Consider the following 12,218-nt stretch of genomic DNA (forward strand, 5'->3'; position numbering starts at 1 on the left):
CCGTCCTGGTTTACCTCCATGACATTCGATGTTTATGAACAGGCTCAGCTTTCCTGCTCTTTTATGGGAGGTTGATTGCAGCCTGTGCTAGTTATTCACTTGGCATATTTAAATCCCAGCTCAGGCTAAATGGATAGCGCTGAACTCCAGGCAAATGGCTAAAAACACAGTTTAAATACATATATACAGTAGGAGTCTATTTGCCTGCTAGGGTTTTGTGATTTTTTTTTTTTTTTGTCCATCCTGTTCTAAGAATTGCACAGCTCTGCCAGAAAACAATATTAGGCTGGTGACTTTTTTTTCTGCTGCAATTAAAGAATATGTAAACCCAACATGTCAAATTCCTGATATGTGCCTGCTGTACCATGCACGTCTATGAAAAAGTGCCATGTTCTGTTTTTGTACTGCTTCCTTTGTCTGAAATCCCTGGCAGTTCCTGCCAGTCCCTCTGCTTTCTTAACAACTGATCACACTAGTCTTGAGAGCACACCATGGTCAGTTCTCTAGCTGTGTTGAGAACTGTCTGCTCTGATTTAACCACTTGCTACAGGGAGTACGTTCTGTGCAAAATCTCGTATATAAACACTGTTGGGGGCACGTGCACTGACGGAGCGCCGCTTCTGCTGTGATTGGACACAGCAGAAGCCGATCAACAGGTACCGACCAATAGATGAGCGCTGGCACCCATTGATCATCGAGGAGGGTGACCGGACACAGCTCTGCCTATGTATAAAAGGCAGAGCTGTGTCCTGTCACTGGCGATGTGCTGGATTGTCGTTCACTGCAAAGCAGGGCATGCAATCCAGCACATCTGTTCAAAAAAATAGCACACAGTAAAACACTGGTTAGTCACTATTTAACCCCTTGATTTCCCTCGATGTTAACCCCTTCTCAGCCAGTGTACTTTAATACCATGACAGTGTATATTTTTAGCACTGTTCACTGTATTAGTATCACTTGTTCCCACAAAGGGTCAGTGTCAGACTGTTTGCTGCAATATTGCAATCCCGCTATAAGTCGCTGTTCGCTGCCATTACTAATATAAATAAATCCAGTGTGTATATATACCATACTTTGTAGACGCCATAATTTTTGCGTAGATCAATCAATATACACTTGAGGTGAATTTTTTTAACCAAAAATATGTAGCAGAATACATTTTGCCCTAAATTGTATGAAGAAAATTTTTTATTAGATATGTTTTTTTATAGTGGAAAATAAAAAAATTTTTTAAATTGTCGGTCTTTGTATGCAGCGCAAAAAATTAAAAACCCAGAGGTGATCAAATATCACCAAATAGGGCTCTATTTTGTGGGGGGAAAAAGATATAAATTGAATTTATGGTACAGTGTTGCATGACTGCGCAGACGTCCGTTAAAATAATGCAGCGCTCTATAGCAAAAAATGGCCTGGTCATGAGGGAGGGTTAATGCTCCAAAGCTGAAGTGGTTAATAAGTTATTCTGGACTCTAACCTATCCTTCCAGCCCCAAGTCCAATCTTTAACAAACTCGTGCAGACTCCACCTCCGCAACATCGCCAAAATCCGCACGTTCCTAAACCCAGAAAACACTAAACAGCTCATCCACTCCCTCATCATATCACGACTCGATTACTGCAACTCCCTCCTTACTGGCCTGCCTCGCCGCTGGCTATCACCGCTTCAGTCGATCCTCAATACGGCTGCCAGACTCATTCACCTTTCCAACCGCTCCATCTCCGCCACCCCCCTCTGCCAATCCCTCCACTGGCTTCCGATTGCGCAACGGATCAAATTCAAAATCCTAACACTGACGTACAAAGCTGTCCACCATACTGCCCCGAACTACATCACTGACCTAATATCCAAGTACCGCCCAACACGCACACTCCGCTCCTCACAAGACCTCCTTCTCTCTAGTTCCCTGGTCTCCTCCTCCCATGCCCGCCTCCAGGACTTCTCCAGGGTGTCACCCATCCTCTGGAACTCCCTGCCCCAACCCATCAGATTATCACCTACTATCCTCTCCTTTAGGCGCACCCTGAAAACCCACCTCTTCAGGGAAGCCTACCCCACCCCCTGCTAACTTGCCGACCTCCTCCACTCTTCCTACCACTCCATCCCCCACAGCTATCTCCTCCTGTACTACTATCCCCTCCCTCCTAGATTGTAAGCTCCAAAGAGCAGGGCCCTCAATCCCCTCATGTTTTGCATTGTATTGGTATTCTGTCACATGTTCTGTCCCCCTTTGTAATGTACAGAGCTGAGCGAACCATTGGCGCTTTATAAATACTGTATAATAATAATAATGATCAGACATGTCCTGATTCCCCCCACCCCCCAACACACAGCCTTTCACTGGTTTCCCTTCCCTAGCTTTTTTGCAGCTGAGAATAGTGGGCCCATGTTTTGTGGAAACAGCAGTCTCCCTGCCGAGGTCTGACATCTGTTGTGTCAAAACTAGAGCTCTCCAGATGGGAAATGTGAGCTTTGCTTATTGGGGAGCTTCTGACATTACATCTCTGCAGAGTGGCCACTACTTCCAACATGGTGTCAGATGACTGGATTTTCTACTCAAGCTGATGCTGCTTTCTCAAGAGAATGCAAGACCTTTTTTAAATCTTAATATTTGATGCACTTGGAATGTATTTAGTGAATTTTAAAATTTTAATTAATTGAGCTTCATGCAGCGGTGGTTAACTTTCTTGCTATGGGGTGCTGCCTCTGACATCACCAAAGGGCTGCACAGAATATTCAGTGAATATTCTATGCCAGAGATAAGACACACAACAGGAGATGGTCAAAGTCAGGCATGTTACAGGATATTGTCAAACCTTCTGGTATGCTACAAGTGATAGAAGCTGAAAACATGCCATATGAATTGTTGAAGACTAGGGACATACTTGAGGAGTCTTAGGCTGGGGAGACACAAGATTGAATGCAGGGGCCCAGTGCCCGCACAGAGCCAAAGGGCCACTTGTTTGGCACCAGGGGTCACATCTCTGCCTGCCAACATGTGATTGGACAGTGAATGAGCAGCAGTGGAGTAATGAGGTCATCTTTTTGGCATGCTCCCCAGCAGCTTGACTTGTCGATTACTTCCATTTAGGCTACTTTCACACTGATCTGCCGCAAAAACGCATAGGAGTTTTTGCCACACTTTCTGATAGTTTTAAAGGACACGTGACTTAAAAACTGCACCAAAAACACTTCTTGGAGGCGTTTTCCATTGATTTCCATGGGAAGAGGTGTTTTTGGGGCTTTTTTTTTTTTTTTCCCCCAAAGATGCTGCAAGCAGGAGTTTTCACACCGCGCCACAAGCACAATGCCTCAGTGTGAAAACATATATAGCTATACATCCACATACATAGGGAAGCGTTTCAGGCGTTTTTTTTTCATGGAAAAAGCCTAAACTCCTCCATGTGAAAGTAGCCTTAGAGACAGCCCTCTGTACAAGAGATTAGAGGAGGCTGATATGGAGACCCAGCCACACATTTGCTAGTTGCATTTTAAAAATACATTGATTTTTGTAATGAATCCATAACTGAAAATGCATGTTGATTTTGTTCTGTTTTGAATACATGCGTAGGAACTGGTTTATCGACCAGCGATAGGTGGTGCTTTGGCAATCAATTGACTTTCTTGCCCTGGGCTCTGAATTCTGTTCACACCAGAGAAGTTTTTCTTGTACTTTTCTATATTATCTTTGTGTTATTAGCTTTGCTCCGTGGACTACTTTGACCCCTCCAAAGTATCTCTCACTTCCATTTATCTTCTCCTGTATTGATCACACATACATGTTTATTCCCCTAGGCAGACTCTACTGCCATGAATCCAGTCTGCACTGGGGCTCTGACCTATAAAAAGCTGGGTATGCCCTAGTAGAGTTTTATAAAATGTTTTTAGTTGTAAGAATATTGTGGGACGTTGTGGGGTTTTTTTTTTTTTTTTTCTTTCTATCTTTCTAGTCATTAGTAAGATTAAATCAACATTTGTCTTCAACCGCAGTGATGAGAACATTCAAAAGAGCAGGATGGAAATGTTTTTCCTTATTGTCCAAACTTTTACCAGTGTATTTGATCTTTATTTAATTTGGTAAAATTAATTCATTCCAAAATCGAATGTTAAAAGCAGACAAAATCATTTGAATGACATTTGAATTTTTCTGAGAATTTTTGTACGCATTTTTGTTCAAAATTCTACTAGTGTATGTCCGGCTTAAAGAAGAGCTTCAGCCTCCCCCCTAAAAAAAAAAAAATTAAGTCGGTAGCTACAAATACTGTAGGTGCTGACTTTTACTATAAGGACACTTACTTGTCCAGGGACCCAGCTCTGTCCTCACCCAAGCCGATTCTTCAATTCGCTTCGGGTCCAGGTGCCGCTTTGTGAATAGTCCCAAGGTCCTCTGTATTGGAAGGCTGTGGGGTGTGGGTACTGGATGTGACTTATTGTCATTCTCGTCCCTCCATATTCTTACTATTGCATTAAATAAATTAAGGTTTGTATGTTAGCCGCTAGAAGGTTCCCTTTGGTCTCTTGGGCCTCCCTGCTTAACTGTTGAGGTAAGCTATAGGCTACCAGAAGTACCATAATCTCACACATCAAATATATAAATATGAGGCTGTATGTGTAGGAGTGCCTAGGCATCCTCATATATTAGGAAACGTACATGGGTTTTTTTTCAGGGTGTTTTCCTAGGCACAAAACCTCCTTTCTTTCCCTTTTTTTTTTTTTTCTTTCTTTTTTTTTTTTTTTTCTTTCTATCTAGATGCTCCATATAAGCTAGAAAATCTTCACATTTTGATTTAAATTCCAATATTAAACCGAATTTAAAGTGTTCCTTAACCCATGACCCTGCATTCACTATATCCAGTTTTCCACATTACACAGAAATGCAATTATTTTAGTAAATATAAATTTCTAAATACCTTTTTTCTCATTAGCAGTCATGTGACTGAGTGTTCAGCTGGTAAATCTTGTAGGAGGCGTTTTTCATTCTCCTCTGACTGTCCTATGAGGCAGCATAACCGGTTTTCAAGCGGACCTAATCAGATGGTCCATGCATCCCTATGGACAGGCGAGTATAAACTGAGTTGTCTGTTTACACCTGTCTACCTCCGGGTATGATTGCGTGTGTTAAATAAAAGGAAAAAAAAAAGTCTCTGCACTCTTCCATTTTGGTGGTAGCCAGGTGTAAATGGACAGCTGAGCTTTACTCCTGGCTGCCCATACAGCTCAGATGCCCTACTGATTGGAACAGAATCCTACCCTTGTGAAAGGAGCATAAATGTTTGCCTGCCAGCAATGTTTGGTAAACTTGAGTTTATTTCTACCCAAGTCAATTATTGGTCAAATGCGGCGGCCGCTGGTATAAACCAAACCACAGTCCCAGTGACAGGTTACTGGGACACGTAGGGTGGCTCTCCCTAAAGCTAGGGTCACATTAACGTTCCCAAAATCACATGCTTCCCTGCAACACCAAAAGACATGCAGCACTTTTGCAGATACATGGTAGTGACACCATGGCACCACCATGCAATTTAGAAATGCATGTGTCATAACCAGTACTATTTTTCAGAAGGAATATGCACTTCATGGCATTTTTTGCACATTTGGATAGCGTATTAAAATGGGCTGCCCAAAATGTGGCATGCGGAAACGTGCACGCACTCCATCGCACCTGCATTAAGGTGACACAGACCGTAGAAACCTGAGATTCTTGTCCCTTCCCACATCATCCAAAATGAAAAGTATAAATGAGGTGTTTTTATCCAGAACAATGGGCTGCAGCGTGGCACAACTGTCATTAAATTCTCTGTGGGTGTGGCTACCTTATATGACGGGATTATTTTATGTATGGTGACACTGTACAAAATTCAGTAACGCACAGCAACTAATCAGGTCTTAGATCCTTCCATATATTGGATAATTTTTTAGATTTGGCAGGGTGATATTATTGGCAAACTGAGCAATGATTGCATCTTTTGAGGTGCAAAAAAAATAAAACTTTTGTTGATCAATGGAAAATAGAGATATTAGTCAAAATGATTGTCGAAATTGTTGAAAATTGATTCTCTGCAGACGTTCGTTTCCAAGAAATGTAATCAATACAAATGATCGTTTACAGGGCGGTTTACAGTGTAAAGGATATCCGCTTCCGTTCAAAGCGCAAATGATCGTAAAAGGCCATTGTCGTACAGGACACATAAATCCACCACAAAATGTAAGTCACTAGCAATTTGTTCATGATGCCAATAAATATGCATTGAATTGTCTTAGAGGTCAGTCAGTTTTTCTTTAAAAAAAAATTCTTATTAATCGCTGTTTATTATTGTACGTTTTCAGACATCCTTTACTCCAGTAGTGCTTCAATGATTAGTCTATGGCTGCAAACTGCACAAAGGCTTTTATTGTGCAACTAATATATTTTTATGGCTATGGTAAAATGCAGCCAGAGATTATTGGAAGCAGCACTGAGCCCCCTTATTATTTCAGGTAGTTGTATAGCACCATTAATTTATGCACTTTACATACATATATTGTACATTCACATCAGTCCCTAACCCTCAAGGGGTGTACAATCTAAGGTCCCAAACGCACATTCATACATGCATATACTAGGGCCAATTTAGACAGGAGCCAATTAACCTCCCAGCATGTCTTTGGAGTATGGGAGGAAAAACCGGAGTACCTGGAGGAAACCCACGCGAACACAGGGAGAACATGCAAACTCCATGCAGGAGGCACCGTGGTTGGGAATCGAACCCATGACCCAATTACTGCAAGGCAGACGTGCTAACCACTGTGCCGTCCCAACCCTTTAACATCTTTGTGGGATACTGCAGTGCTTTACTGTATTCGTATTAACGTGGTATTTTGGGGGTTCAGATAGGTTGAATTATGGCTCCACATTTTGTTTGGTGTTCATTGCGGATCATCTACAGTGCGGACATATTTCCGGCTGTTGCATTATACCCGTGTTACAGAAACGCATGAAACCATGCAATGGGTTGCAGTGTCATCATCGCACCTAAGCCACAAAGCACAGTTGTAAACCATATGTGCCTTAGGCTTTGTTCACACAGGTGCTACTCAGCACGGGTGCGTTTTTATGCGCGTTGCCTGTAGGACAGCCCATTCATGTCAATGGGTTGCACTATGCGCTGAAGATGCGGAAAAGAAGTCGCTTTTCTAAAAATGCATCCTGCTGAACCGGATGGTCCTGATTTGGTGTGCTCTAAAACACCTGAGTTTGAATATGTCTAGGGGTGTCAACTATTGGCACTGCGCGTCTGCTACAGGGCAGCGTGCTTCTGTGCGCGTTGGGAAAGCGTATGATTTTGCATACATTTCTGACCCACATAGATGTGAACCTAGCCTTAGTGTACTGTGTTCTTAAATAGCTTTGTGTGCATTGGCAACCTATTCAAAATGAATGTGCTACTAACGCAATGCACGGTAAAATGCGTGTATGCATTACAACAATGCACTAGTGAGAACAAGCCTTAAGAGAGCTTGACCTCAAGCAAAGATTCCACCAGTAAACCATTGGCTGGCTGTCGAGGCCAAAAACCATGGGAGTGCTGTTTTATGGAAGTATGTGTTCCTTATTTATGGCTGCTATCGGGAGACGGGCTGGCTTCGAGGTTTTAATATATCCTTTTGGCTTAGTCTTTACAGCTAGCAAAAATGATCCTGGTGCAACTGGGCGGCCATGAAAAAGCTGCTGATCCCTTAATCCTCCACATTAATTTTAGTTACTGTTGTAAACTAATCGTCCTCCCCCTTCTGTGTCAGACATTTGTCTCCAGCGCTCACTTGGGCCAGGTTTCAAATATTTCCCATGCAAAGCCAGAGAGGTTAACTTTCTCTGCGTCTTAATCTTTGGCAGCCCCACACAAGCTTGATAGGTCTGTTGGTGAAGGGTTGCTTTTTAATAGCTTTTTTTTTTTAATTTTTAAGGACAGTCTGAGCCCAGAGTGTGTGTGAATTACTGATATGATTTCATGAAAGGTGTTCTAGATCTTGATCTTGGGTGCACTCACACTGGGACCAGTTAAACTGGATTATTCCCTGCTGGTCTGCATTCATACTGGGCCATAAACAAGTGTTCCCAAGCACACGTAACATTAGTGGCAGAGCCCTTTTTCAGAATCCCTGCAGCATGTATTTCTGAGTGGTTAGACAACTGTGTTTACAAAGATTGTTTTGTTTTTTTTTATGAAAGGTACAAAGGACTTTTTTTTCAAATGGGTCCTTCTGAAGTTGAGCTGTGTTTTTTTTTTTTTTTTTTTTTTTTTTTTTTTGCAGCCTATTTTTTAATAAATAAAAACATTTTGTAAATAAAAAAAAAAGTGCTGAACAGCATAAAGTATAACATACAACAGACAAAAAGGCAGATCTGTAATATTCATTCCAAAAAGATAGTTATGTAGAACATAAGTTAAGTACAGTAAGGTAGGCAGAGCAATAAAGCCACCAACAGGAGTTCAGCTTTTAAAGGAAGTTAAGCATGCTGCAATTTAACTTTTTTTTTTTATCTTTGAGTTTTTTTCTTTTGTATATGTTATCCAAGTGACATGTAACTGCAGTCTGAAGATGGTGATGGACACCCTTTGAGAAACTGGATAGCGGTTACACCTTAAGACCAAACTCTGACCTTAGGCTAAAGTCATTGGAATATCTGGTATCGACCAAAAATAGTGCCAGATATTGGATATTCCTCCTCGGGAGACTTTCTAATTGTCTTTTAAGAGTTGGCACACTATGGGGTTATGTCATTTTCTACTCTTCTGCTCAGTTTGTGGACCATTTTGATTTGATACTGTTGTAGGTTTAGCAAAATGGTATTGTGTAAGGTTTTTTTTTTTTTGTTTTTTTTTGTTTGTTTTTTTTTTTGTTATATGGAGGTTCTTCCTGCTGGAACTCTTACTTCGCATTCTCAGCAAGTGAGAATGTTGCTGTTGAAAAATGCAAGCAGGCATTGAGCAGTTCTGAAGCTTACAGATCCACTATTTGGGTTTACATATTTTGTTTGACACATTTTTCTCTGAAAGCCATGGAAACCCTCTCGGCTGTACAGATGTGCAGTGAAACCTGCTTTACAACATGCTTTTAAAGTGCTTTGATATGCGTATTTTGAGTTTCTATTAATTGCAGTACCGTAGAAGTGTGAATCCCACAAAAACCCTTGAATCTTATAATATTCCAAGGTCTTTTATTTAATTTTGCTGTTTTTTTTAATTAAAATATCTGGTGTTGCTGCAATGAAGATCCTTATTTGGGCACATCCTGTAATAGGGTGTCTGTCTTCCAGTATTCCTGCATTGTCCCCATCACATAGGCTTCTGATTTAGACTACGAGTGCCCTTTTCAACGTTTAGTACTCAGATATGGTCTACTGTTGTCTCTATTAGGAAACCCTCTCTGAGAAATGACATGCAGTCCACATTGACAGGGAGTGGCTGCTAAAGATGTAACAAGGCAAACACAAGCATTTTAAAAAAGAAAACCCAATTATTTGTGATGCACAGCACTTTAGCAAACTAAATGTGACTCGGTGTGGGTTGGCATCTACTGTAACTGTTGTGGTCCCAACTGTCACAAGCAAAACGGCTGTTTTATGTGTTTATATTTGGGCATAGCCATCAGCTAGTGATTTGATGCTAGGAAGCATTGACAACAAATGTCTCAACCACCTGGTACGCTCATAGGCATGCATAGCGATTTACAGACTCTCATCTGCTGCTGTTACTCTGAAGGAACAGATTTGGCTGCTGGCAATGTCTGCTGTTGCCCCATAGACTTTAGATCATCCCCCAATGTGGCTGCATAGGTTGAAGTGGTAGATTGTCATCTGTTTAAGATTTTCCATAATTTCCCGATGTCCCTAATTATGACAATCTCTAGAGAAACATGTCCCAAATGTTGATCATATTTACTTTAAAATAATTTTTTTTGTTTATTTCTGCCATTGCTAATTTTGCTTTTTTTTTTTTTTTTTTTTTTTTTTTTTTTTTTTTTTTTATTTTAAAACGAGGAATAGAATTTCCCAAAATGCAGAACTTGTCCTGTGTGTCCCAGGAGAAGTCAAAACATGGAGACCTCAATATCCCAGATCCAACTGAACAGGACTATAGGGAATCTTTTTGGCTTTTTTTTTTTTTTTTTTAAATATATAATTGACATTTATAACAGAAAAACTTATCCAAGTGAGGTATTTTTGCAGAGCATACTTGACCCTTCCTGACTATTTTAAAATGAATAAAAGACACACACATCTGTCAACATAGCCAGTCAGATGGAGATATTCTACTTCTGGCCTGGGATTGTCCTAATGTCAGACCATTTGGTTGGAATTACCCACACCTGTCTTATGTCTAACAGGTAAACCAAAATTTCTGCTGTTTTTAGTATTTTTGGGGAACTGAATGTCAGTACAGCCAAAAAATCTTTTGTAAGACACTACACCCCTATGCGCCCAATATCAGAGTTAAGTTGGATGTCTGCCTAGGCTCTAAACATTGATGCCTAGAATCCTTTAGTGAATAAGGAGACCCTTCTACATGGGATCATCTATGAAGCTTGAGTATCTCCTAAATTTAACAGTCTGCTGGTGTGAGTGGATTGCTTGTCCTAATTACTGTGAACACCAGAAATTGGCTTGTTCTGTGCTACGATATTATGTAAGCCTCATGCACATGGACAGTTTGAGACTTAAAATATGCTCTAGAATAAAATCCCAGCATTTCCCTGCCTGGGGAGCTGCAGCTGGCATGTACAGTGAATGACTATACTGTATATGCATCTGTACTTGGGTATACACCAATCCATGAAAACATGCATGTATGACATATCCCTGAATGTGGAAATTCTGTGTTCGGGGAATATGCCATATGCACTTAAGCGTCAAAGTATACTGCCCCATTAAGCAATTTTGTTCAGATTGGTACTTCTACAAATGCTGGTTGCATAACAGTCCCTAGCATTCCGAAGGTCTGCAATGGCAACACTATCCAAGGCTCTCATTGTATTCTAGAATGCCATGGGTTTTGGGGCTGTGGACAATAAACTTAGCCTCTGGACATAAAACACAGAACTTGCTTCATATGTGACAGTTTCACTAAAATTCTGTATGTAGACTATTAACAGTATAGGTTGAAGAAATAAATGATGTATAAGGGATATAGGTTTTTCTATAGCTACCTGTAGATCCAGGGAAGACTTGCCCTCCTTTCTTATTTTGGGGACAGCATTGCCAGCTACAGAGAAAGGACCTGCAAATGTCACAATGCGCCTTTACAGTACGATTTTGGATAGAGCAGGGGCAGATAGACAATCCTTCTCTGTTCTAGACAAAACATATTTTAAAGGGCTAGTACAAAGGGATTAAAAATGGCATCAAGGTAGAAGGGTCCACTTGGAGTAGCAGTGGACTTCGATGGCTATGGCAACCTAAATATTGCTTGGACATCACATGCTGGCAACCCTAGTGAAAATTCACTTTGCAATAAAAATGAAAAGAAAAACCTCTTGATGAAAAAGATGGTTTGGTAACGTCTATCATATTCAAGAACAAACCTGAAAATTTACTTAGTTTTTACTCGCTTAGTAAATCAAGCCCACCATAGAGCTGTTCCATATTTTGCAAGAGTGCTTTCATGCTGCAGCAGTGCAATAAAGCTTGCAATAGATTGAGATTTTGACTACTTCAGTAGGTACCAACCAAATTTCCTTTGGCTTTGTGGCTGTCCCTGCTGAACAGAAATCAATCAGGTCATCGACTTCTATTGAAATGTTGGGGAAACTTTTTTGATCAGTGGTTGTAGCCCATATGGGTAGATTCCTCCATGGATGGAGGAAAACTGTCTGCTGGCTGAACGGAAAAACTGACCATCTATGGTCTGCTTTTGATTGAATTCTTGCAGGTTTCTTTTTTAAAAAGGGTGATTGGCAAGCGTTTTGGAGCCATGGTGTGGCACATAAAACACAAGGTTTCATTGATCTTACTTGAACTAGTGCATATATACTTTGCTGTTCACCTAAGTAAAATATGGCAATGCCCTACTCCTTTAGTAAATCAACCCAATTGTTTCTGATCCCTTCTTAGTTTTCTGAGCATGTTCTCACACGAGCTTCCTTATTATTATTGGACACCATCCAGTGTGCCTCCTTTTATCATTACCATCTTAATGCTGTCTGTAGGCTTCATGTACATACATCATGTGCTATAAATATTC

General features: G+C 40.8%; 1 protein-coding gene across 8 annotated transcripts in view; it reads left to right on the forward strand.

Moving 5' to 3' along the window:
• The window catches only part of CPEB2 (cytoplasmic polyadenylation element binding protein 2), a 142,958-nt gene that overhangs the window by 20,565 nt on the left and 110,175 nt on the right, over positions 1-12,218 (forward strand). For 4 of the 8 annotated variants that reach the window (XM_089677422.1, XM_089677420.1, XM_089677421.1 and 1 more), the window contains exon 2: positions 6,107-6,202. The exons of the other annotated variants lie outside the window; for them this stretch is intronic. In XM_089677422.1, coding sequence (XP_089533548.1) covers positions 6,107-6,202 — 96 coding nt within the window. The remainder of the gene's footprint in view (positions 1-6,106; positions 6,203-12,218) is intronic. 8 annotated transcript variants of the gene reach the window in all.

The sequence above is a fragment of the Staurois parvus genome, unplaced genomic scaffold (genome assembly GCF_062004578.1).
Source record: "Staurois parvus isolate SC_StPar_1 unplaced genomic scaffold, SC_StPar_1.0 ptg000186l, whole genome shotgun sequence".
Taxonomy (NCBI): Eukaryota; Metazoa; Chordata; class Amphibia; order Anura; family Ranidae; genus Staurois; species Staurois parvus.